Consider the following 24,923-nt stretch of genomic DNA (forward strand, 5'->3'; position numbering starts at 1 on the left):
AGGATATCATTCCTTAATGTCAGGAATATTTTAGGATTCTGGAAGCGACATTTGGGTTTTTTTGATTTTTTCATTCTACTCAGGAGAAACTCCTTATTTTATTGCCGTTCATGAATTATTTTTCAAAATGGAACAGAAGAAAAAAATGCCATTTTTGTTTTAAAATAAATTTTATTTATTTATTTATTTATGGCTGCATTGGGTTTTCACTAATGCGCGCAGGCTTCCTCTAGTTGCAGCGAGCAGGGGCTGTTCTTCATTGTGGTGCATAAGTTTCTCATTGCGGTGGGTTCTCTTGCTGCAGAGCACAGGCTCTAAGCGTGCGGCCTTCAGTAGTTGTGGCAGACGGGCTTAGTTGTTCCATGCTGTGTGGAATCTTCTCGGACCAGGGATCGAACCAGTGTCCCCTGTATAGGCAAGCGGATTCTTAACCACTGTGCCACCAGGGAAGTCCCCCGTTTCATTTTTTAGTCAAAAAGTATTTATTGCCTTCCTATGTGCTAGGCTCGTATTAGGTTCTAAATTCTTGCAACCATGGTCTTGGAATCTACCATGAAAGACAGATACATCTGTCCAGTAACTAGAGCAATGTTTTATGTTTTCTCGAAGTACCTTCCTTTATACCTGAAGTAAAAGAAAATGGATAGTATTGACTTGAACATGTATTTCCACTAGATGATAAATTCTTTCTGGGTTTATTCAGTTTTACAAATAAGTACTTGCCCCAAGTTAGTGTTGCTGAATAGTTAACAGAAAATGCTGTCTTTGTTCATTTTGTGACCTGATAGGGGATGCTGAAATTATCTTAATTGATTTCATGATTGAACTAATGCACATTTTCTTAAAACTGGGATTCAGGAGCCTGGGGAGAAAACTCAGGGCTCTCAAACTACTGAGTATACTCAATAGACACAAATTGTGGGTTTTCTGAATTCATATGTGACTGTCATGACTGCCTATACTTTTTGGAGCCCTTACTTTGCTGCTTCACCCACCCACTCTAATTTTTATCACTGTGGAGATATCAAGAGGGAGGGATTTTGTTTTTGTCTGCCAGGTTGCTGAATTAAAGCAATGTTAATGTGTTCTGTGTGCTGTTAATAAACTGTTCGGCAGAATATTCTTTTTGTGTCCATTATACGAGTACTGAATATATGATGGGCTTACCACCATCATTATGGTAAATTAAACTTTTTTTTTGGTTTTATGTTTTATTGTGTAATGATTCAAATCTAACTTGTTTAATCACAGTTTCACATACAATTGCTGATTCTTTCATGTCAGTAGCTTTCAAATATGGAATATACTTAAAAGTGAATTGCCTTTAGGCTTTTTTTTTTTCTCTTGAAGATGTTAAAAATCCTTGTACAGAAGAACTAGGTTAAAAAGCATCTTTAAAAATATATTATTTATTTATTTATTTATTTTTGGCTGTGTTGGGTCTTCGTTGCCACACATGGGGTTTCTCTATTTGTGGCGAGCAGGGGCTACTTTTTGTTGTGGTGCGCGGGCTTCTCATTGCAGTGGCTTCTCTTGTTGAGTAGCTCGGGGTCTAGGTGCGTGGGCTCAGTAGTTGTGGCTCACGGGCTCTGGAGTGCAGGCTCAGTAGTTGTGGCACACGGGCTTAGTTGCTCTGTGGCATGTGGGATCTTCCCGGACCAGGGCTCAAACCCGTGTCCCCTGCATTGGCAGGAGGATTCTTAACCACTGCACCACCAGGGAAGCCCACAGTTTGCACCTGTTTTAGTAAAACAAATATATGAAAGAATTAAAAGTATATGTAGTTGGAAGCCAAAATTTTTTTCTGCTACATGTATTAAACTGCTTTATGTATTGCTTCTGAGTTTATATTTGGTTTGCTTGCTTACAGAGTATCATATTCAAATTTAGGGAACCTACAGATAACTTGTGACTAGCTAAAAAGTAATGGATGCATGTTTTTTAGTTTTATTTAAGTGGCACTATACTGTTTTTTTTTTTCCTCTCAACATTGTTTTTAGTTTCATCCGTAATTTTGCATGAAGTTGTGTATTATTATTCCTCTGTAGTTTTCTGTTTTTGGCTATTCTGCAGCTTACGAATTCTGTGGATGGACATTTACATTGTTTTAAATTTCTGGCTACTACAAATAATGCTTCTATGAAATTCTTATTCAGAAATCTTGGCTGTATACATGCAAGCATTTCTTTAGGATTCAGTACCTAGAAGTGGGAATACTGGATTACAGGGAATGGGTATGTTAGCTTTACTAGAATAATTCCAAACTGTTTTCTAAAGTGGTTGTGACAGTTTCCATTCCCATAGCAGTGGTTAAGAGTTCCCATTGTGGGGGCCTCCCTGGTGGCGCAAGTGGTTGAGAGTCCGCCTGCCGATGCAGGGGATACGGGTTCGTGCCCCGGTCTGGGAGGATCCCATATGCCGCGGAGCGGCTGGGCCCGTGAGCCATGGCCGCTGAGCCTGCGCGTCCGGAGCCTGCGCGTCCGGAGCCTGTGCTCCGCAACGGGGGAGGCCACAACAGTGAGAGGCCCGCATACCGCAAAAAAAAAAAAAAAAAAAAAAAAAAAAGAGTTCCCATTGTTTCCCATTCTTACCAACACTTGTTATTGTCAAACTTCCTAATACTTAGCCAATCTGATAGTATCTTCTGGCTCTTAGTTTGTAATTTTTTTTCAGTAGTCACTATTGAGGTTGAGCATCTTTTCATGTTCTTCTTAACCATTTGGATTTCCCTTTGTGTAGTAATTGTTCAAAGCTTCTGGGTTGTTTCCCTTGTTGTCACTGATTTGTGGGACTTAAAGCTTTGTAGTTTTGACTTTCACATTTTGGGTTTTATCTACCTGGAATTAATTTTTGTGTATGGTTGAGAAAGGGAGTCTGTCTCTGTGTTTTTTGTTGTTTCATTGGTATATCTGTCTATCCCTGTGTCAGTCCTGCACTGTGTTAATTACCATGTATGTTGAGTCAGGCAGAGATTCCCCTCTTGCTATTGTTCTTCGAGAGTTTCTTAGCCCTTTGCATTTCCACATTAGTTTTATGATCAGCTTAAGTTCTCAGTCACACAGGTTGAGATTTTGAGAGATTACCTTTAAACGCTAGATAAAATTTTGGAGAGAACTGACATCCCTGCAGTATGGAGGCTTCCAGTTCATGAACATGCTTATCATCCCTGAACAGAGGAGAGATGAGAAAATGGCAGTTGGTCCTGATGGCATTGTAGCCCTTCCCAAGTCGCAATGGAGAAGGCACTATACTTTTGCAGCTCTCTAGCAAATCAGCTCACAACAGGTTTGCCAGATTTACCAAGCTGAGGTGTGTTTTTTGATGTTATTTGTTTTTTAGTTTTAATTGTGGTTTAAAAAAAACATAAGATTTATCTTTACCATTTTTAAAAATTTTATTTTTATTTTTTTCTTTATTTTTGGCTGCGTTGGGTCTTTGTTGTTGTGCGCGGGCTTTCTCTAGTTGCGGCGAGCGGGGGCTACTCTTTGTTGCGGTGCGTGGGCTTCTCATTGTGGTGGCTTCTCTTGTTGTGGAGCATGGGCTCTAGGGACACGGGCTTCAGTAGTTGTGGCACGTGGGCTCAGTAGTTGTGGCTCACAGGCTCTAGAGCTCAGGCTTTAGTAGTTGTGGTGCACGGGCTTAGTTGCTTTGCAGCATGTGGGATTTTCCCAGACTAGGGCTTGAACCCGTGTCCCCTGCATTGGCTGGCGGATTCTTAACCACTGCGCCACGAGGGAAGCCCCATCTCTACCATTTTTTTAAATTAATTAATTTATTTATTTTTGGCTGTGTTGGGTCTTCATTTCTGTGTGAGGGCTTTCTCTGTGGCAAGCGGGGGCCACTCTTCATCGCGGTGTGCAGGTCTCTCACTATCGCAGCCTCTCTTGTTGCAGAGCACAGGCTCCAGACGCGCAGGCTCAGTAGTTGTGGTTTACGGGCCTAGTTGCTCCGCGGCATGTGGGATCTTCCCAGATCAGGGCTCAAACCCGTGTCCCCTGCCTTAGCAGACAGATTCTCAACCACTGCGCCACCAGGGAAGCCCATCTCTACCATTTTTAAGTGCACAATTCAGTGGTGTTAAGTGTATTCTCATGGTTGTACTACAGATGTCTAGAACTTTCTCATCTTGCAAAACTGAAACTCTGTAACCTTTAAGCCACAACTCCCCATTCTCCCCTCACCACAGCCCTTGGCACCCATCATTGTTTCCATGAACTTGACTACTTTAAAATAGCTTATGTAAGTGGAATCATAATACAGCATTTATCTTTTTGTAACTTTCCTCTTTCAGTTAACATAATGTCCTCAAGGTTCATCCATGTTGTAGCATATGATAGGATTTCCTTCCTCCTCAAGGCTGAATAATATTCCATTGTACATATATACCACATTTTCTTTATCCATTTATCCATCGATGGACATATGGGTTGCTTCTACATTTTGGCTATTTTGAGTAGTGCGGCTGTGAACATACGTGTGCAAATATCTCTTCAATTTTTTTTTAACCGTTATATATGGCAGCTCCAAATGTGGAAGTTAAAGCATCCTAGAAAAGTGGAAAGCCATGGTGAGTTTGGGTGTAGAGGCTGCTCTATGTGAAAGTACCCAGGCTCTTGCTGCCACCAGACACTGAAGACCTTTAAAAGATTTAGGCTAACTTGACCATCGTTAAAAGTAATGATGGCAAAATTTTAAGGCCATTTTGATCTACTATTTAAAATAACTTTATAAATATGTAATACTTTTACATGGTTCAATATTCAAAAGGTTCCAAAGTATCTATAATAAAAAGTCTCTCTCATTCCATCCCCTGCTATTCAGTTGCTCTCTCCAGGGGCAACCAACCTTATTTATTTATTTTTTTTTAAGCAAAATATTCCTTGGAGATGAACTTCATCACTTGCTGCAGTGCGTTCCATCATATAGAAGAACATTTATTCATTGCCCTGTTCATGAATAGTTAGGGTTCCTGTCTTTTGCAATGATAAGCAATGCTGCAATAAATAACTTTTTACAAATCTCACACGTGAACAGGTGTATCTGTAGGATAAGTACAAGAAGTAAAATGCTGAGTCAAAGAATATATGTATGTATAATATTTTAGGGAATTTTTTTTCATATTTTTAAAAAGCTTTGAACTATTGCCTTTTTTAAAAAAAAAAAACACATTCTTAGTTTTCATGCTGTTATAGACTTAGCCAAGAATTCCACTGTTGACGGTAGACTTTTCTTCTCTAACAGAATCAATTATGAAATGCAATACTATGAGCAATTAAATCAATCTTTGTAAAAATTGGCAGTTCTGAGAGTGCCTTTATCAAGAAGGATTCTCAGGCCTAGTTGGGGGAGTAGGGTATTCTGGGGTCCATATCAAGTTTGAAAGAGCATTCAATTTGTAGTATTTATGTTTAGAAACAGGTAGTTGGGGAGCGGGGAGCCTGTTGTTTTTAATACATAGCACACAAAGTAAAGCATGACCTGTGAGCCTTGCACCAGCTGTTTGAGTGATTTGGCCTAAGGACCAGGGGTCCTTTCCACCTTTAGTCACAAGAGGGTGTGGGGCTTCCCTGGTGGCGCAGTGGTTGAGAGTCTGCCTGCCGATGCAGGGGACATGGGTTCGTGCCCCGGTCCGGGAGGATCCCGCATGCTGTGGAGTGGCTGGGCCCGTGAGCCATGGCCGCTGAGCCTGCGTGTCCGGAACCTGTGCTCCGCAACGGGAGAGGCCGCAGCAGTGAGAGGCCCGCGTACCGCAAAAAAAAAAAAAAAGAGGGTGTGGGTTGAGAGGCACTGTATACTGAATATGTCTAATGCATAGACATAGATTTTTTTTTTGCGGCTTCTATTAGTTGGCGTTTTATAGAGCAGAGGAAGACACTGTCAAGATGAAGAATAAAACCAGGTTTCTAGACATATATTCCAACTTTTGGAAGTCTTCTTTCATGTTAAGTATGTAACAACCAGCTGTGAGGTACAAGGCAGATGGTACATGCACGGAAGGACATGCAGTAGCAGAAGGGGTGTCTCCTGCCCTCCGAGAAATTCGTCTCGTGAGGGAAACAAGACACTATCCAGATAACTATAGTCAGTGTTTCTTAAAAAAAGAAGGTGAGAATAAAAAATAAATGACTAAAACTGTCATCAAACTTGATTGAAACAGATTCAGGGTTTCAGCAAGTCCTCCCTCCTGCCTCCACATGCAAATTGTGCCACTAGTTGGAAATCTATCTTGATATAGAATCTTTCAGCAGAAATTCCATTTCCTCCTTCAGTGCATCACTCCAGTGCTAACACCTTCATTTTCAGGATATAGGCTGCTTTCTGTGCACTTAACTCCCTGCTGTGGCTTGGTGGTTAAAGTATAATTTTCAGGGCAATGGTATTTTCAAATGCAATTCAAATGGAAAGTAATTAAATACACTACTGCCACTGTCATTTGTGCTTTAAACATTTAGTAGCAAGTGTCTTGAAATACTGTTGCATAATTTTAAACAATAGGACAGTAAAATAATTGCTATGCAGTGTTTGCTATTCTTGTAATAGTACTTTGCTGGTTATGTGCAAATGCATGTGTTTTAAAATTTTACAAACAGCTTTTACAAACAGCTTTCTACTAAACAACATACTTTTTAATGGGCTTAATACTTCATTTCCTAAATGAAAAAAAATTCGGTTTGTTAGTTACAGTGGAGGCTTTTAAGTTGAACTGAGGAACAAAGTGGTCAAGTAAGACAACCTTCATGGTAGACCACTTTGCCAAGATTGACCATTCATGGGGAAGCTTAGCAATTAACTGGCCTTAATACAGTCAGGACCTATGGTTGTTATTATTGGAATATTATTGTATTGAGTCAAAGATCAGCTGTGTTAGGAATGGTGTGGGGCTGGGGAAAGATGGGGAGTTTTTTTTCCTACTATTAGCTGTCTAGGCTTGAGGAGAGACTTGGCTTTTCCATTACTTTTCTAATATTTTCTATTACTCTTGTAATTCAGGGATATCTGTGTTTGCCTTATATGGCATTGCAGCAACATCATCTTCTCTCTGATGTCACCATTCGAGGATTTGTTGCTGGAGCTACTAACATCCTTTTTCGACAACAGAAACACCTCAGTGATGCCATTGTGGAAGTAGGTTAAATATGAGTGTGGGTCCTTGACACCGCTGGTCTGTTTTCCTTCTTTCTTTTTGTTTTTCTTTTTTTTTAAACATCTTTATTGGAGTATAATTGCTCCACAATGGTGTGTTAGTTTCTGCTGTACAACAAAGTGAATCAGCTTTATGTATACATATATCCCCATTTCTCCTCCCTCTTGCATCACCCTCCCTTCCACCCTCCCTATCCCACCCCTCTAAGTGGTCACAAAGCACCGAGCTGATCTCCCTGTGCTATGTGGCTGCTTCCCACTAGCTATCTATTTTACATTTGGTAGTGTTATATATGTCCATGCCACTCTCTCACTTCGTTCCAGCTTACCCTTCCCCCTCCCCATGTCCTCAAGTCCATTCTCTACGTCTGTGTCTTTATTCCTGTCCTGCCCCTAGGTTCTTCAGAATCTTTTTTTTTTCTTTAGATTCCATATATATGTGTTAGCATATGGTATTTGTTTTTCTCTTTCTGATTCCTTCTTTCTTAATTGGAATTTGGGGCATAGTAATAATACTAATCGTGGTAATAATTGCTTCCTTTGCCAGGCATCCTAAGTGCCTTAGGTATATGAACTGGTCTGGTTTTCATAACAACCTTTGAAATAGGCATTGTTACTGTCTGTATTACACCTGCAGAAGCTAAGGAACAGAGAGATCAGACAGCTACTAACTGGATGAGCCAGGATTCCTACCTAGGCAATCTGGTCCTACTACAGTCTCACAATTAAAATGTGTTTATCGTATAAATATTTTAAATACTTCTAGCTTGTTTAATATGCCCCGATATCAAGAGGAAGGAATTAGAGATAAATATTTGACATCTTATTAATATATAAGAAATTTAAATAATTTGTTCAATTTTACAATTAAAATAATTTTTACAAATGCTTGAGGGTGATTTCGGCCACCCTAAGGTTTTTGTAGTTTCTAACAGAAAGTACCAGAATGTGCTTCCTGGGAAAACGTTTATAATACAATAAATGAAAAATCTGGGATTCAAAGCTATATGTATCCCAATTTTGAGGGAGAAAAATACATATACTTTCCAAGGCAGGAGGATACAGATGGGAGGACCACAGAGTTTTCTCAACATTATTGGTTACATTCTAGCTGTGCAGTTGGTTGGCAAGTTCATGAGTATTTGTTTTATTGTTATACTTTAAAACTAATCTGTAAGTTACATATATTTCTTTCTGTATCAAGTATTACATAATAAAAATATTCCAAAGTGTCTGTGCAATCAAAGGAAAAATTTTTAGGAACTATATTTAATTGTATTCATTTCTGTTTGTATGATAAAGGTGATTTTAACTATACATTTCTATATTTTCCAAAATATTTAGTCAACGTGAATTACTTTTATAATTCAAGATTAAGTATTTATGCATATATTTTCTAAGAACAGAAAATGGGCATTTTTAAAATAGTGAAAGAAAAAAACCTTCAGTGTAAAAAACCTGTCTCTTTCTTAGGCTCACCTTTTGAGAATGCTGTTATTCATATTTTTTATTTCCAGCTCCAACTTCCCAGTAGTTACTCTTTAAAGTGTGGCATGGATATCTGCGTGAATGCCCAGACTCTGACTTATACCTGGGTACCCTCTAGGTAGAAGAAGCTCTGATCCAGATCCATGATCCAGAACTCAGGAAGCTGCTTAACCCAACCACTGCAGACCTAAGGTTCGCAGATTACCTAGTGAGGCATGTGACCGAGAACCGGGATGATGTCTTCCTGGATGGCACGGGCTGGGAGGGAGGTGACGAATGGATTCGAGCCCAGTTTGCAGTCTACATCCATGCACTGCTGGCCGCCACACTGCAGTTAGGTAAGGAGCTCACAGCCTCTTTCTCATTTTGTAACCCTTACGATGTTTTGAATTGCGTAAGAAACAAGTTTATGAAAAATTACCTGTCACTCCCTTATACAGACTTAACCACTCTTTGCATTTTGAGTACTTTATATCCTTCTAGACCTTTTTCTAAGCCTGTGTTTTGGATTTTAGTTTTGTGGTATTTGTGGTAGTCCTTTTACAAACATGGATCCCATTTTTCATGTTTTTTATAACTTAGTTTTTCTTTATAATAGAAACATAAACGTATTATCAAGAGAGTAAATGCAGATCTTCATCACTTTTTACATGGCCCCTTAGTATTCCACCATATGGAAGGATATATCAGTATTTGAGTGCTATTTATAAACACTGCTTACATGTTAAGATATATAATGGGTGAAAAGAGAAATATAAAAAATAGAAATCATTGAAAATCACATTCTGAGTGATTAGACCTTCAAATTTATCCCCCATTCTGAGAAATTTTATCCCTATTAAGTGGTTAAAATGGAACAGGCAAACATGGAATCACTGCTGAGTTAAAATTATCTCATTCCCCATGGAAAAGAATATATACAAGGAGAAAATGAAGCTCTGCAATGAACTCTCACACCATGGACACCTACCCACCCTGGACACTTGGCATATATTCAGTACCTCTGGTGGTGGAGGTGTTAAAAGAGTATAGAGCTTTTGTTTTTCCTTCTTTTCAATTATCCAACTATTTGGCAGTTGCTTTTTAAAAAAATGTAGTGGAATCCACATAACCTAAAATTTACCATCGTAACCATTTATGAGTGTATCGTTCCACGGTGACATTAAGTACCTTCACATTGTTGTGTTAGTAGATTTTTAAATCAACCTCACTACTGCCACCTCCCAGGTTAGTTCTTCACATAATATATATAGTTTTAAACCCAGGCTTCGGGCATATTCTTCAGTCGTTAGGAAAGCTAACGGAGCGACTCCTTATTTGCTAATGGGATTTTTTTTTTTAATGTCTGCCTCTTCTATAGTTGTAGCAGCTGAGACCCCAATATTAAATCCTCTAACTCAGAATCATTCAGTTTATCTAGTAAGAAAACCCAAGTCTCCACCAGCCATGTAGCTTCCTGAATAATTAATTTACTTCTTAAAAATATTTGCCCAGGTAGCTGTGAGCACTGAGTAATACATAGTAGCTAACTTTTGGGGGGAACGTTTAACGTGCAGCACCCCCTTTTTTGAGCACGTAACATCTGCTAACTCATTTCATCCTCCCAGCAATCCTAGAGGTAGATACTGTGTCATCCTCATTTTACAGAAGAGAAAGTGAGGCATAGAGAGGTTAAATAGTTTGCTCTTCTACCTGGTAAGAGGCTGAGCTGGGACTTCAGCCCAAGAAGTCTGGCTCAGGCCCAAGCTCTTAAAGGAAATTCAGTCCAATGAGCCGTTTGAGGAGTATGTTCTTAAAAGAACTTCCTTATGCTGCATACAGAACCATGTTATGTCCTTCTCTTCCTCTCCCAGCAAAAAAAGTCACATGTTTCACCCTCAGAGCAAGCAACTTGAAGTTAACATATGGAGCAAAAGCCATTTGAATCAGTCCTCGAAACCTTTTCTATTCTTCCAAGTAGAAGAAACGCTCCGCATTGAAGCTTCGCCTCAATAGTGATAAAGCCAAAAAGTTTTAAGCATTTAAATATATGAAAATCTCCTTGTTATTTTCAGTATTTTGACTGTGAAATGCATGGAAACTCAAGAGTAAGTTTCACTGAATAATGAGGCAAAGAAAAGTAAATAGTGTCTAAAAAGAACCAATTAATGTATTCTTTCTAATTGCCTTTCTTAGAAAAATGGCATTTGTGAAAAGATGAAAAGATACCCTAATTGCCTGCTCCATGTATATACATCAGTATGTTTAACCCACTGTCCAGCCTATAGATTTTAATAAATAATACTATGCCTCCTTACCTTGGTAAGGAGAACTTGGAAATATTTTGGAGTTTTAAGGAACCTTAGAAAATATTTGGCTCAGCCCCCTTATTTTCTAGTAAGAAAAATGAAATTCTGAGTGAGTAGTGACTTACCAAAGGCCACATCGCTTCTTTAACAGGATTTCTGGAATTAGACCCAAGATTCCTGACATCTGGTAGGCTGTCTCCCCAAGAAAGCAGGGGGACAGGGAGGCTAAAGCTATTTCTTTACTGGTTTAGGTTATTAATCTTTACATCCCTGACTGGCTACAGTCCAGCTCAATTTTCAAATATTTACTTGACAGATAATGAAAAGATCTTATCAGACTATGGGACGACCTTTGTTACAGCATGGAAGAACACTCACAACTACAGGGTCTGGAACAGCAACAAGCATCCAGCACTTGCAGAAATAAATCCGAAGTAAGCACATCCTCTGAAGGTTGATAGAGGTGGCTCACTTACTAAGTGTGCCCCAACATAAAGAAAATCATACCTTAACTCTGATGATATTGTGAATATCTTCAAGAATCTCCCTGAGTAGATTTTTATAAAAAGGCTCCCAAGTACAGAGAAGCAGCTGAAAACTGCTTCCTTATTCACACTTCTTACCCACAAAGCACAAGGCATTTTGGAAGCACTAACATTTCTCCCAGCTTCCAGCGTGATTTGGAGACAAAGTCCTGGCCTGTGAGGATCCTCCTACCTCATGGTTCTTCCCTCCCTTTCCCTGGATCTGTGCTCAGCAGAATGGTCAAACAAGACAGAACCCTTGAGGGAAATAGCACTGGTTAAAACTGAGAGGTTATTTTAAAATATGAAGTGTGAACAACTAAAGTTAGTATTTGAACTCCTAGATTTGCAGTCACATCTGATGCAGTTTCCACATCAGCTTCTAGATCCAACAAAATTTAATACCTTTCACAGTGTCGACTGCTGGGCAAAGACTTTATCCCATGTAAAAGACATTTAAACGTGCTGGGGAGTGGGACCATTAAGAAATAATACTATGTGAATGGCAGAGTAGCGTCTAAGGAGATCAATTAATATAATGTGTACATCTTGGGAACTTCTTTTCTAAATTAAAAAATATAATTTTTATTTACAATACAAGTATACGCTGAACGTTGGTTTTCATTTGTACTTTAAACTTTACTTCTCAGTGAGAATCTGAAAAAAATCAATTTAGTACTGATTACCATATTATTTGGGAACTATGGTAAACTTAGCTCAACTGGGGATGTGATTTAAGTGGTGCTACAAACACAAAACCCAGGAATTATGTCATAGTAACTTGCAGAAGCATCTGTAAGGAAGCAGGGTTTGGGAGAACATGTCTGCCAATACTTTGTACCTATCAAGAACAATGACTAGGTTCCGGACCGATTTGGGGGAATTTAATCCTCATACTGGGCTGTAGCAGAAACCTATGTTGCCATTTGGGTGTGGTAGAAACATAGAGAATTAAAAGGCACAAGCGTTTTAATGGTATTAAATGAAAGGACTAAGAGTTCAGTTTTCTCCCTCACTAACCACAAGGTCTATGTTCTAAAGAGTAATAAGGAGAAACAGATGTGAGTTTGTTTGCCTGGCGGCACTCCTTGTGGTAGTGCTGGGGGAGTGACCGCTCATAGTTTGGTCTCCTCCCCGGTACTCTGACCTTCATTTCAGCCTGGTCAGATCTTTACGCAGCCCCTGCCTCTGCTGTAGTGCCTTTAACTTGAAGCAGCTCGACAGATTGTGTTGCAGGTCCATATGAGGATTAGCTGAAATGTGTTTTAAAGGAATGTAAAAACAATACTCTTAAAAATATGTAAATAAATTGCAGTTACTTAGATTGAGGAGAAAACTGAAGAAAAGGACCAGAAAAAAAAAAAAGGTTCGGAAATTATGCAGATATGACCATCAGCAGATTTTCAATATTTTCACCAAATTCAAAACAAGAAATGATAGTCTTCAACTGTCACCAGGGGGTATAATTTAGAAATATTCAAAACTAAATGTAAGGTTTGAGATCTATGAAACCCTTTCTTCAACTCCTAAAGATCGGAGAAGGTAGTCCTCTGACTTCCCTTAAAAGCAGCAGGCATGTTTCATCCTTTAAGCCCAGCGTTTGCAGGAATAGAGAATGTTGAACTAATCTCTCAATTCTTTGCAACCGGTGATTCAGAAATCCAGAAAAAGAGGGGTTGTTAACGTATGCTTAATATGGCCAATATATCAATTTGTTTTCATTTGAAAAGCGATAAATAGCATTTTGATATTTCAGTAAGTGGCTACAAATTTCTCTAGGGCCACTTTCTTTGTTAGACACTGACAGAGAGACCCCTGCGTATGAGATAAGAATTTGAATATTTATTGACGCCTTGTTTTATAGTGTAAAGTTGATCAGGTTGCCTGATTTTAAAATGTCGGTGCTTGGGCCCCACCCCAGACCAGGTAAATCAGAACATTAGGGAGGCACTAACACAAATCATCCCCACCCAAGAAAAAAAGCACACCTAGTTTACAAGCAAGGACATAAGCTCAGAGGGACTTACATAACTGTAAGTGGAGAGCTGTGATCAAAGCCCTGTTTCCTATATCGCATTTGGAGCACTGCCACCCGGCTGAGTCGCCCCTGCGAGGGAGGTTTCCTGATTCTTCCATGTGATAACTGTGTTGCAGCTTTATTGGTGAAATACTCACGGTCTAAACTCAAACTTTGTTTTACAGCCATCCTTTCCAAGGCCAGTATTCAGTGTCAGACATGAAGTTAAGATTCTCACAGTGAGTATTTAGGGAAAATACTAGGAACAGTCTTACGTCTGAATTTATGCCATGTGTTTCATTGCTAATTGGGAATTGTTTTTCTCCACTTCACAGACTTGTGCTTCAAATAGTAACCAAATATGTGCATAACATTCTCTAGCTCAGCAGTGTGTATGTTTCAAAGTGAAAACACTGCTGTTTCATGGAGAATGGTGTGAACTAATAGCCAGATATGCCATTTTTATTCTGGTGAAGTTACTTTAGCATATTGTGACTGTAGGAAGAGTTAAGCATATATCCTTTAGTGTTTTCTGAAAATTCACATGCTTCAAATGTTAGTAAATTAATTGATGCATAACAAATAATGAATTATTTAGCTTCTTTTCTCAGTACTGATTTGGGGGATGGTTATGGAGTGGTGAATGTATACCTGAGAGATTTTTTTAAATTGTACTTAACATTTCTCTCCTTTACTCAGTTCTGTTCAAAACAGTGAACGTGGCAAAAAACTTGGAAACGTCATGGTCACAACGAGTCGGAATGTTGTGCAAACAGGAAAAGCTGTTGGTAAGGATGTCTTAGGCAGGAACAGATTGGAATCATAACACATCTCTTCTCTATCCTCAATATGTCATTGATAAAAACATAAAGTTGTAGAGATCTGTGTATCACATAATAATGCAAGATGATCGAATACAGAGGTTTTTGTTTTAAATTTTGGCCTTATTCATTAAAACAATTCTTGTGGCACTAGATAATGTCAAACCAAGTTTAGCAAATTTTGTCCTATCTGTTCTGTTACCAGGATTCAAGCTTCTCTGGAGTTTTCCCTCCATTCCCTGAGCTGCCCACAGTTCTTTTTTTAAAATTTATTTATTTATTCATTTTTGGCTGCACGCGGGCTTTCTCTAGTTGCGGCCAGCAGGGGCTACTCTTCGTTGCAGTGCGCGGGCTTCTCATTGAGGTGGCTTCTTGTTGCGGAGCATGGTGGCTTCTTGTTGTGGAGCATGGTAGCTTCTTGTTGCGGAGCACAGGCTCTAGGCGCACCGGCTTCAGTAGTTGTGGGTCACAGGCTCTAGAGTGCAGGCTCATTAGTTGTGGCTCATGGACTTAGTTGCTCTGCGGCATGTGGGATCTTCCCCAGACCAGGGCTCGAACCCATGTCCCCTTCATTGGCAGGTGGTTTCCCAACCACTGTGCCACCAGGGAAGTCCCAGCCCACAGTTCTTTATAAATAGTAGAGAGCCATAATAATAAAGTAGGCATTAGGAGCTGCCATCTTTTAAGGTAGTATCACACAATAAAGAAGATCAGTGAAACCAACAGTTGTTTTTATGAAAAAATCAACAACATTAGTGAAACCTTTTAGACTAATAAAGGGAAAAAGAAGATACAAATTACCAGTATTGGGCATGAAAGAGGGGACACCACTGTAGATCTTACAGAAATTAAAAAGATAATAAGAATATTGTGAATAATTTTATGCCAATTTTTCAACAATTTAGGTAAAATCTACAATTTCCTTGAAAGACTCAAATTGCCAAAACCAATGCAGTAAAGAAATAGAAAATCTGAATAGCCCTATATCTGTTAAATAAGTTGAATTAAAATTTAAAAGCTTGCCACAAGGTTTTAAATATAATCTAAACACAGATGGCTTCACTTATGAATTTTATCAAACATTTAAGGAATAATGCTACTGTTACACAAACTCTTTCAGAAAGTAGTGGTTGAGGTAATACTCCCCAACTCATTTACTGAGCCCAGTATCACCCTGATACCAAAGCCAGACAAATGGTAACATGCTGTTGTATACACCCTTCTGTACCTTTTTTCACTTAAAATATTTTGAAGATTATTCCATATCCTTTCTAAAGAAACTTCTTGTTCCCTCTTTTCTATATTTTTAACTTTTTATTTTTATATTATTTCAAACTTAAATTGTGCAACAGTGTACAAGGAACTCCCAGTTATCTCAGATTCACTGATTATTTACATTTGGCTATGTTTGCTTTGTCATATCAGTATTGAAAATAGGACCCGTCTCCTTTCTTAGCTCCTGAGAGAGCTTGGCTAACCCTTACTGAACACAACTCAAAAGCCCCAGAACTAAGTGATCTCTGTGCAGGGGTCCTCGTAGCTCTAACGTCCTGTATATCCAGAGATAGGGTGAGAGAACTACTCCACACACTCTTCTTAGAAGAGAGACACAAGGCACATAGCCCCATCACTATGGAAAAGTAGGAAAATTCTACTTCCTCATAGTTATATGATATCAGTTGTTAGTTAGATTTTAGTGATGCTGCTGATATTTAAATTCTAAGGCCTATTCTCTTCTTCCACACTCCCTTCATCAAGAAGAGTGAGTATGGATGATTCAGCTTAAATACTTCACTTTAACATGAGATAACACTCTTAAAAACAAAACAGACCTCAGGCAGATAGAGCTCTGTGTGTCTTCATTTGATGCAACATCATTTTAGATGACAACAACAAATTTCCCTAAGCAGCCTAACAATTCTTCCCTGCAGGTGGTTTTTAGTTATCAACTTAGATTTAGGGTACAGCGAGCTCATAGAACTTTTTCAGCTGTCCAAGTCATTCTGCTGCACAGCCAGTGCTGACAACCACTGGCCTGGCACAGTGGGTATTAAGGAAAGAGTTTGCTCAAGATTTTCAAAATGCTTAGGAGAGCAGGGTCTTCACCCTGGTATTATCCAGGTTCCTCTTAGACATTCCCATGGTAAGGGATTATTTTGAAACTAGAAGTGTAAATGGTATTTTAGTAACTATTAACATATCGGTTGCAGTTAATTAACATTTATTCATTAACATTGGTTTTTCAGTATCTCTTAACAAAAGTGAAGACATTTTTCCTTTTGTTTTTCCCCTTCTTTCCATTCAGGCCAATCAGTTGGAGGAGCTTTTTCCAGTGCAAAGACAGCCATGTCTTCATGGCTTTCTACTTTCACCAGTTCCACTCCACAGAGTCTCACTGAGCTGCCTGACGGGAAACCCTGAGTGGAGCAAGCCACCCAGAAGCTGCTGTCGCTTTCTTAGGTTTAAGCGTCCCCTGTCTGTCTGCTGCTCCCAGACTGTTCCTCTTCATCGACCACAGGTCCACAGCAGGGACCGACAGGTCAAACTGTTTACATGGATGGTTGCCCTCTGTGTAAATGAATGTCATGGGATGCTGAAAAGACAAAACCACAAACGTGGCAGGGACGGCTTCCCAGGTTGGGGTTTAAATTGACTACTTTTATTTCAGTCTGAGCCTGATTGAAACGCAGTGAACGTTCTAGTGAATTTTGAGTTCTGATAGTATACATTTGTTTACTTTAGAAAAGTTTTTACTTCGTGTAAATTTTGTTCTGTTGTTGCTGTTTGAATATCCAGATGGATGTTTATATGTGCTAAGATTAAGTTATATTACTATTTTAATTTCTCTAAAGTGGGCCCTAAAATGTGCTTACATTTAACAGTAAGGGGCCATATAAACCAGCCCTTCATTATTATCTTGCTGAATTATATGAGGATTTTTTGTTTGTTGGTTTTCTACCTACAAAACACATTTATCACTTCACTTCCTCCTAGAAACCGTGGAAGTCAGAGGTGGTAGTTCTGAGGATGGAGTGTTTTGTTTTGTGCTTTTAATTTATTCTTTCCCAATCCTAAGCACTTGCTTTGAGGTGTCAAGGTGGGTCACTGTGCTTTCTTCCTTTTCCTAATTGTTCAAGTAGATGTGCAAAGAAACAGCATGGTGACGGTTTTAGCAGTGTTCAAGCAGTTTAACTGAGTGTGTATTTAGGGCAAGACTTTTAAAGATCTAGTTGTTAGTTCTATTGACTGTAGTAATGTTGCAATCTTTACATGCATTTTTTAACCCAAAGTTTGTGCCTTCTATTTCTTCTTTTGAACAGTTTTCCATTGGGTGTTTACAGACTTACAGGTTTTTTCTTAGTCTTAATCTTCATAAAGCTTTTCAGGGCGCTTGGCCTTCCTACTTCCCTGATAGAAAATCCTCGTGTAATCAGTCTCTACCCCCTTCCAAAAGTATTTATGAAAGAAAAGCAAGATGATCTGTAAATATTAAATAGAAATCTCATCTTGGCTCACATTTAGAAAAGCAAGAGAAGAAAACTACAGCCATGACATCAGTCATGTTTCATGAAGGACACCTGGGTTCATTTTAGACACAGGTGTACTCACTACTGAAGATTTTTACACAACTAGACCTCATGTGGCTGCTAGGCTCAGCTCTCATTTGCTTTTCAAGGGGACTTTGGCTGGGTGTTCTCAGGGAGTACTTACAGGCGACAGACTGCTTTTTCAGTAACAAAAGATACTTGGAAAATACATCATGAGTATAATCTACATTTGATATAAAGAGTATTGAGAAAATCGGGGACCTAATTAGGGAGGACGCTTGATTCTATTTGATTTATCCTTTAAGAAATGTTTGTGTAAGAAGCACTACTAAGGCATGTGAAATGAAACATAGGGACATAATCTAAATATCCCTAAAATTTCCAATTTGTGTTTTAACACAAGTCCTGCACACCTAAAAGCGTACTTCCCTTTGAGTATAATAACTCAAGGTAAAGGGCTTATTGTGAGAACTCTGTTAATTCCACTTCTAGGAAAGTTTGCTTTCTCAGGAAATACTATTTGAAGAGAAGAAAGTAGTACCAAACAAAACTTTAAAAGGTACTTTAAAGTTGCACTGAGACTAACATCTTATTGTTTCGTGAGGCCACATTGTTGGGTAGAGTGTGATAGCGTATCGGGGCTCAGTTGCTACTCTCGACTGCCGGGCTGTTCACGGCGCTAAGAGTGCTGTGAGTGGTCAGCCAGCATGCTGCTGGTTCCTCCTTTCGTTTATATGGCTTGTATGATTGGGGTGAATTCTCATCTCTCACTATTCAAAGAAGTCCAATCCACTTTGGAATCCCACTGAAATAAAACAAGTTACATAATACTTAACTTTGCTTTAGTATCACTTACCCCCTATTTTATATACACCTTAATGGAACTTTCTATTTATGTTTCTGGTTAAGAGTTCAACTCTTATTTACAGTGGTCATTTAACTGACTTTCAACATAAAGTGAGTATTTCAGAAGATAGAACTTTTGTCATAGAAATGGTCAAAAGACCATAACTCTGTTTCCTTCAGGTTCTAGAAGGTATGGGCATCTTCAGGGAGTGCAGGCTATTACATTGTTGCTGGGGGGCCCTGGGGCAGCCAGCACAGTTGCAGGCAGGAAGCCTGGCCCCTGGTCCCGGGAGCCTACGTGCTTCAAGTTTGGGTTCCAGCCTCCAGCCCAGCATCCAGCCTGGAAGCAGTAGCCTCCTCCAGCCACTGGCTCTGTGAGTGGAGCCAACACTGGTGTGGCTGTCTTCGGACAAATCACTGGAAAAGGTATGTGCTTTGCTTGGCCAGTGTTTTTGTCTGAGAACTGAGTGCGTTTATGTAGGCCCGAGGGAGCTAGGGTCAGCCAGGCTTTTTCAGAGTGTGCCAGGCAACACAGACTGCATCCATAGCTTGGTGGAGACCTCGCTCCTGTCCAGATGACTTAAAAAGAGTGTTTGGAAAAAGTCCCTGGTGTGCTTTAATTCCTACTAGGCACTGTAAAGACGATGACATAGGTAAAGGAAAGAGTGTTAAAGCTGGCCCAAGTGTCCTGAGTTAAGTGAATAGGAAAAGTTGCCTGTCACAGTACGGCTTAGGGTTATTTTGCACCTGCATTTATTTGGCTCACATAACCAGTATGAATAGTCTATCTCCAAATCCGTTAGTGATTTACTAGCCCCCAGGCCCTAAAATACAATTCTCTTCTACTTTTTTTTTTTGCGGTACGCGGGCCTCTCACTGTTGTGGTCTCTCCTGTTGCGGAGCACAGGCTCCGGACGCGCAGGCTCAGCGGCCATGGCTCACGGGCCCAGCCGCTCCACGGCATGTGGGATCCTCCCCGACCAGGGCACGAACCTGTGTCCCCTGCATAGGCAGGCAGACTCTTAACCACTGCACCACCAGGGAAGCCCCTCTCTTCTACTTTTTGCTTTAAGAAGCACAGCAGCTATATCTTTGGGCAGCAAACCGGAGCATATGATGTGATTTCCTCAACCATATCTTGCTTTCCAAGTCCTATATTAAGCATTGGGTTTTTTTTGTTTGTTTTTGTTTTTAGAATAATTTACTTAGAAAGGCAAGGAGAAAACAAATTAGGAAGGGAGAGGTGAGAAGTTGCAAAGCCGAGAGACAAAGTCCTTTAAAATCTGAATGAAAGTACTTTGAGAGCAGTATTTTTTTTTCTTTTGGTATAAATTTATTTATTTTTGGCTGTGTTGGGTCTTTGTAGCTGCGTGCAGGCTTTCTCTAGTTGCGGCGAGCGGGGGCTACTCTTCATTGCGGTGCGTGGGCTTCTCATTGTGGTGGTTTCTCTTGTTGCGGAGCATGGGCTCTAGGAGCACGGGCTTCAGTAGTTGTGGCATGTGGGCTCAGTAGTTGCGGCTCGCAGGCTCTAGAGCTCAGGCTCAGTAGTTAAGGCGCACGGGCTTAGTTGCTCTGCAGCATGTGGGATCTTCCCGGACTAGGGCTCAAGCCCATGTCCCCTGCATTGGCAGGCTGATTCTTAACCACTGTGCCACCAAGGAAGCCTGAGAGCAGTATTTAATATGCTAAAGGTTATAAGAATTCTTTTATGAAGAACTTAGATTTTTCATCTGCTAGCTACAACTTTTAAAATGAGGCTTTAACTTTATCTCCCTGGCAGGCAGTTTTTGTTTTTAATTTGTTTTATGGAAGTTACAGCCAGTGGTCCTTTTCCCTGAGGCCTGGTGATGAGTTTCGGAGCACCCAGCCCTGTAAGGGGCCAGTGGACTTACCCTGAACTCCTTGAACTTTTATCTGCTTCAGCAGTTTGGGAAAGTAGCCTGTTAGGCTGGTAGCCGGTAAGTGTTGCCTGTTATTTTATCAGGGAGTTGGTTGGGACTCTTGAGATGGCATTGACATTTGCATGCTCTGATTGTTTGACCAGAGGTGGCACGTCATTCATGGCCTTTCCACCCAGTTCTGTGGTAGCCTCTAAACATGATAGGGAATGCAGCCCTAGTTTCTAGAAGATGATTGTCATGCCATGTAGCTCAGCGTGCCACTACGAGTCTTTTCATTCCAAGTCTTTGGACTTCATAACATTGGAATTGTTTTTTCATTATTTCCAACATTCCATAAATATTTGTCAAGGACAAAGAAAAGGAATGTGGATCTTTATTCTTCTCATATAAATAACTTTGTACACATGACTTCCTGCTTTCATATGAAGGAGAAGAAACTAGCTCCCTTGTATGGCAGCTCCAAAACTAAAAGATTGTTGGACGTATAAGGGGTTGAATATATTTTGTAAAATGCTAATGTATTTGTATCTCTGTGCTGTTCTAAAGATTACCTTTTTACTTATATTAATTAAAGATATAGAAAATATATATTTAAATCATGTTAAATGGGACACAACTTAGGGATTTTCCTCAATCTTATTTTTCATCAGCTTCTCACACTCATGTAGTATGCTGCTCAAATTTTTTTGTGTGCAATATGAATATTTGAACATTTCAGTCAGGTACTGAGCCAGAAAAGGTAATTGAAGTTTTTAGAAAACTTACGTGCTTAGAAAATATATTGTTTTCTTGAAATATTAATAATTTATAGCTGGAAATATAGGATCAAGACTTGTTTCAGGCCACTTGATCACTGGTTCCTAAATTTAGGAAGCATATGATTAACAAGTTGGTGAAAGCATTTAGTGGGTACAGGAATAGTTTAAATACTTGAGATTAAAGGTTTTCCACACACCCCGTTCTAAGAAAGTTTAGCTTAGAAATCTTAGAAAGTTTTCTTAGGAAGTTTAGAGCTATGGTACATGTTTTTGATCAGAAAGGTAGTTTCTCTTTGCTCTAGTAGTTTTATAATTTGTACTAGTCTTTTGTTTCTGTTGTCATTTGTTTTTTAAAAAATGTTAAAATTATAAATCACGTCCAATCATACTGAATTGTAAAACTTCTACTGTATCTTTATTTTAAGGAAAAATGAGAATAAAATTATCCTATTTCTCCTGCATACAGTGGACTTGGCCTGTTTTTCTAGAAGTACCCTTCATGTTGTCAGTGTGGTTTCTGGCCTGCTTCACAGTTGGACAGAAGGGCCAGCTTCGTTTATTAGGAAACCAGCGGAACTAAAGGACGCATTGCTCGTTTTTTTTTACTCTCTCATTTTGAAAATACTTGTGGTGCTTCAGTTTGTGAGGTGGTGACCCTCGCAGCAAGAATGTTTAGTGCCTGGGGCTGCACAAAGTACAACCAAACGGAGTTTGGTCGCGCAGTAACATCTTGTTACATGCTCACGGACGAAATCCCCAGGGGACTAGGATATTGCCCCACGCAACCCATTTTTCCATCCATACTGGTGAGCTTCAAAATAACCTTGACATTTCCACTGAGGACTCCTAGCACATTTTCACATATGTATTTCCATGTACCATGGTTTCCTTACAGCTGTGCTGCAAAACAGCTTCACAGAAGGAGGAGACAAATTTCTTTGCTTCCAGGAGTGTGCGCTGCCTTGAGTACAGGGTTAAATTTAAGGTACCGGTGTTCTTACAGCGTGGACTGTTGCTGCCTGGAGCTGACAAGGTGACTCGGGCAGTAGAGCTCGACACCGCCAACATCTCCCTTTTCTGAGGACCTGTTCCAGCTGCGCTTCAGGCTCTGCCGTGGTGAGGGGATGGTCCCCCATCGTCTCCCAGGTCAGAGCTGCCTTCTCTTCATTCTGATAGGATGGGAGTTGCAATGATCAAACCTGGCAACATCTGGAAGGAGCATGATTATAGAGCCAGTTTCTTCCAAGGAACCACACTTTGTGAAGGGCTCATCTCCTCCTGTGGTAATCACAGGCTTGGGGAACTGCTCTGCAGCAGGACTGATCTGTCCAAGTTCACAGTCGACAAATCCCCAGCTGACCTTCCAGTCGCGTGACTGACAGCCAGCTCCAGTCGAGGCAGCTAAGGTCTAGTCATCCAACACAGGTAACACGCTTTGTATGGCTATGGATTCAGAGGCCAGGGAGTGTCTGGGGCAGGAAAGCCAGATGGTTGTGCTCTTTGCTCTTGATCCCATGTATACCTGTTTTGGAACCACTGACATCCCAGCGTAACACAAAAACTAAGATTCAAATGTTTCTAAATGTATATGTTTTATCCCTCACCAGACCTGGCTTCCCTCCTGGGGCACATTGATGTGGAGGGTGGGAAAATGACGAAAACCACTTGATAAAATATTGATCATTGTTGAAGCCAGGAGATGAGTACACAGGGGTTCGCTAGACTATTCTGGTGTCCTGTATGTTTGAGATTTCCATAATGAAAAGTTAAAAACTCCTTGCTCGCCATTAAACTACTCTGCTGCTGCTGAAAAGGCTCCACCCTCTGTGTCCTCCCTGTCTGCCCCCCAGCCCCCAACCCTGGCAATACGCTCAAGTAGTTGCAGGGAATTTTGAAGCCTTCAGTCGGGCTCTCGGCATCAAATCAGTGTGTCTGCTAGTCCTCTTCTGACCTTACGTGGTTCCAGTCACTTGTCCTTGTAAAGCAGAATCTCTCTTGAGTTAGCTTTAGAATGGAAGGGCTGGGAAAGAACAGAAAATAAGTTTTTGAAAAAGTTTGTTCAATCACTAAGTTCCTACTGTTCTTCCTCAGTAACTCGTCTTCGTTCCATCTCTTTCTAACTTCACTTCCGTCACTCCTGGTCTATTATGCCTGAGCCTTTATCGGTTTCTCTACTTTCAGTCCACCCTACCCCTCACACCCAGAATCATCTCCCTAAGACATTAGGGTTTTTTTTTTTTTTTAAAGACACCAATTGTACCTGAACATTTGTTACTTTTTTTTAAAAAATTAATGAATTTATTTATTTTTGGCTGTGTTGGGTCTTCGTTTCTGTGCAAGGGCTTTCTCTAGTTGCAGTGAGCGGAGGCCACCCTTCATCGCATTGCGCAGGCCTCTCACTATCGCGGCCTCTCGTTGCAGAGCACAGGCTCCAGGTGCGCAGGCTCAGTAGTTGTGGCTCATGGACCTAGTTGCTCCGCGGCATGTGCGATCTTCCCAGACCAGGTCTTGAACCCGTGTCCCCTGCATCGGCAGGCAGATTCTCAACCACTGCGCCACCAGGGAAGCCCCATTAGGGTATTTTTAATTGTCCCTTTGCTGCATGGTAATCCTCCAAGTCTACTTACTGTCTACAGAATTAAATCCAGATTCCTGAATCAGGCACTCAGAGTCCACCACACAGTAACATCCCAAACTTCTCCCCTGACACCATGGCCGCCACAAGCCCCCGGCTAAGTGACACCTTTGCTGTGGTCATGCTTTCCCACCCCTCTCGTTGTTGGAGAAGCATTATTGAGAGAACCCCTTAACTGAAGGTCAGCTCCAGCCTCTCTTGCTCTTCAAAGTCTCCCCTGGGGCTACTCAGAGTTCTTTCTAAAATACTTGGACTCAGCTTTGATTGAGCACCAGGCAAACAGGTGCTTCCGTCTTGAAGATTTTCAACCAGTAAAACTTTAAGAAAGGGATGGGCAACTTAAGTGTGAAATACACATACAGAAAAGAAACGTATACATTAAGCTTAACCAATCACACAACTAGTAGCCAGGCAAGAAATAGGATATTGCCCACACCTAAAATGCCCCGCCCCTTGTGTCTCTCCCAGATCATAATTCTTCCTTCTCCAGATACATTTGGTTTTCTGATTTTTGAGATAATCGTTTTCTTATAATTCAATCTCCTCCTTCCTGTGTATGTTTCCCAAACAGCATTGTTATTTTTTGTCTGTTTTTGAACTTGTATAAACGGTATCACACCATCCATATTGTCTTTTTCTGCTTAATTTTGGTTTTAGGAGATCATTCTCTTTCACTGCTTTATAAGCTGTTCCACTGTACTACTGCACCACAGTTTATCCAGTCTGCTATGGGTGGGCATTGGCTGTTTCTGGTTTGAAGCTAATGTGAAGAGCAGTGCTGCTCTGACCCTTCTAGTATACATCTCCCAGTGCACCTGTGCATGTTTTCTCTAGGGTATAAATGTGGGAATGAAACTGCAGGGTCATGGGAATATGTATCTCTTCAAACTTTTTAGTTAATGCCAACCTGTTTTTCAAAGGGATGATACCATTTTACCCTCCCACCATCAGGGG

The 24,923-nt window shown here is 40.3% G+C and overlaps 1 protein-coding gene across 1 annotated transcript in view; it reads left to right on the forward strand.

Annotated features, from left to right (window-relative positions):
• AVL9 (AVL9 cell migration associated) overlaps window positions 1-21,705 on the forward strand; it is a 70,585-nt gene extending 48,880 nt beyond the window's left edge. The window contains exons 11-16 of the mRNA XM_060108121.1: window positions 6,991-7,125; window positions 8,750-8,969; window positions 11,236-11,353; window positions 13,646-13,699; window positions 14,160-14,248; window positions 16,587-21,705. Of these exons, the coding sequence (XP_059964104.1) occupies window positions 6,991-7,125; window positions 8,750-8,969; window positions 11,236-11,353; window positions 13,646-13,699; window positions 14,160-14,248; window positions 16,587-16,702 (732 nt within the window). The 3' untranslated portion in view covers window positions 16,703-21,705. The remainder of the gene's footprint in view (window positions 1-6,990; window positions 7,126-8,749; window positions 8,970-11,235; window positions 11,354-13,645; window positions 13,700-14,159; window positions 14,249-16,586) is intronic.
• The last annotated feature ends 3,218 nt before the right edge of the window (window positions 21,706-24,923 follow it).

Source organism: Mesoplodon densirostris, chromosome 9, assembly GCF_025265405.1.
Source record: "Mesoplodon densirostris isolate mMesDen1 chromosome 9, mMesDen1 primary haplotype, whole genome shotgun sequence".
NCBI classification, from domain to species: Eukaryota; Metazoa; Chordata; class Mammalia; order Artiodactyla; family Ziphiidae; genus Mesoplodon; species Mesoplodon densirostris.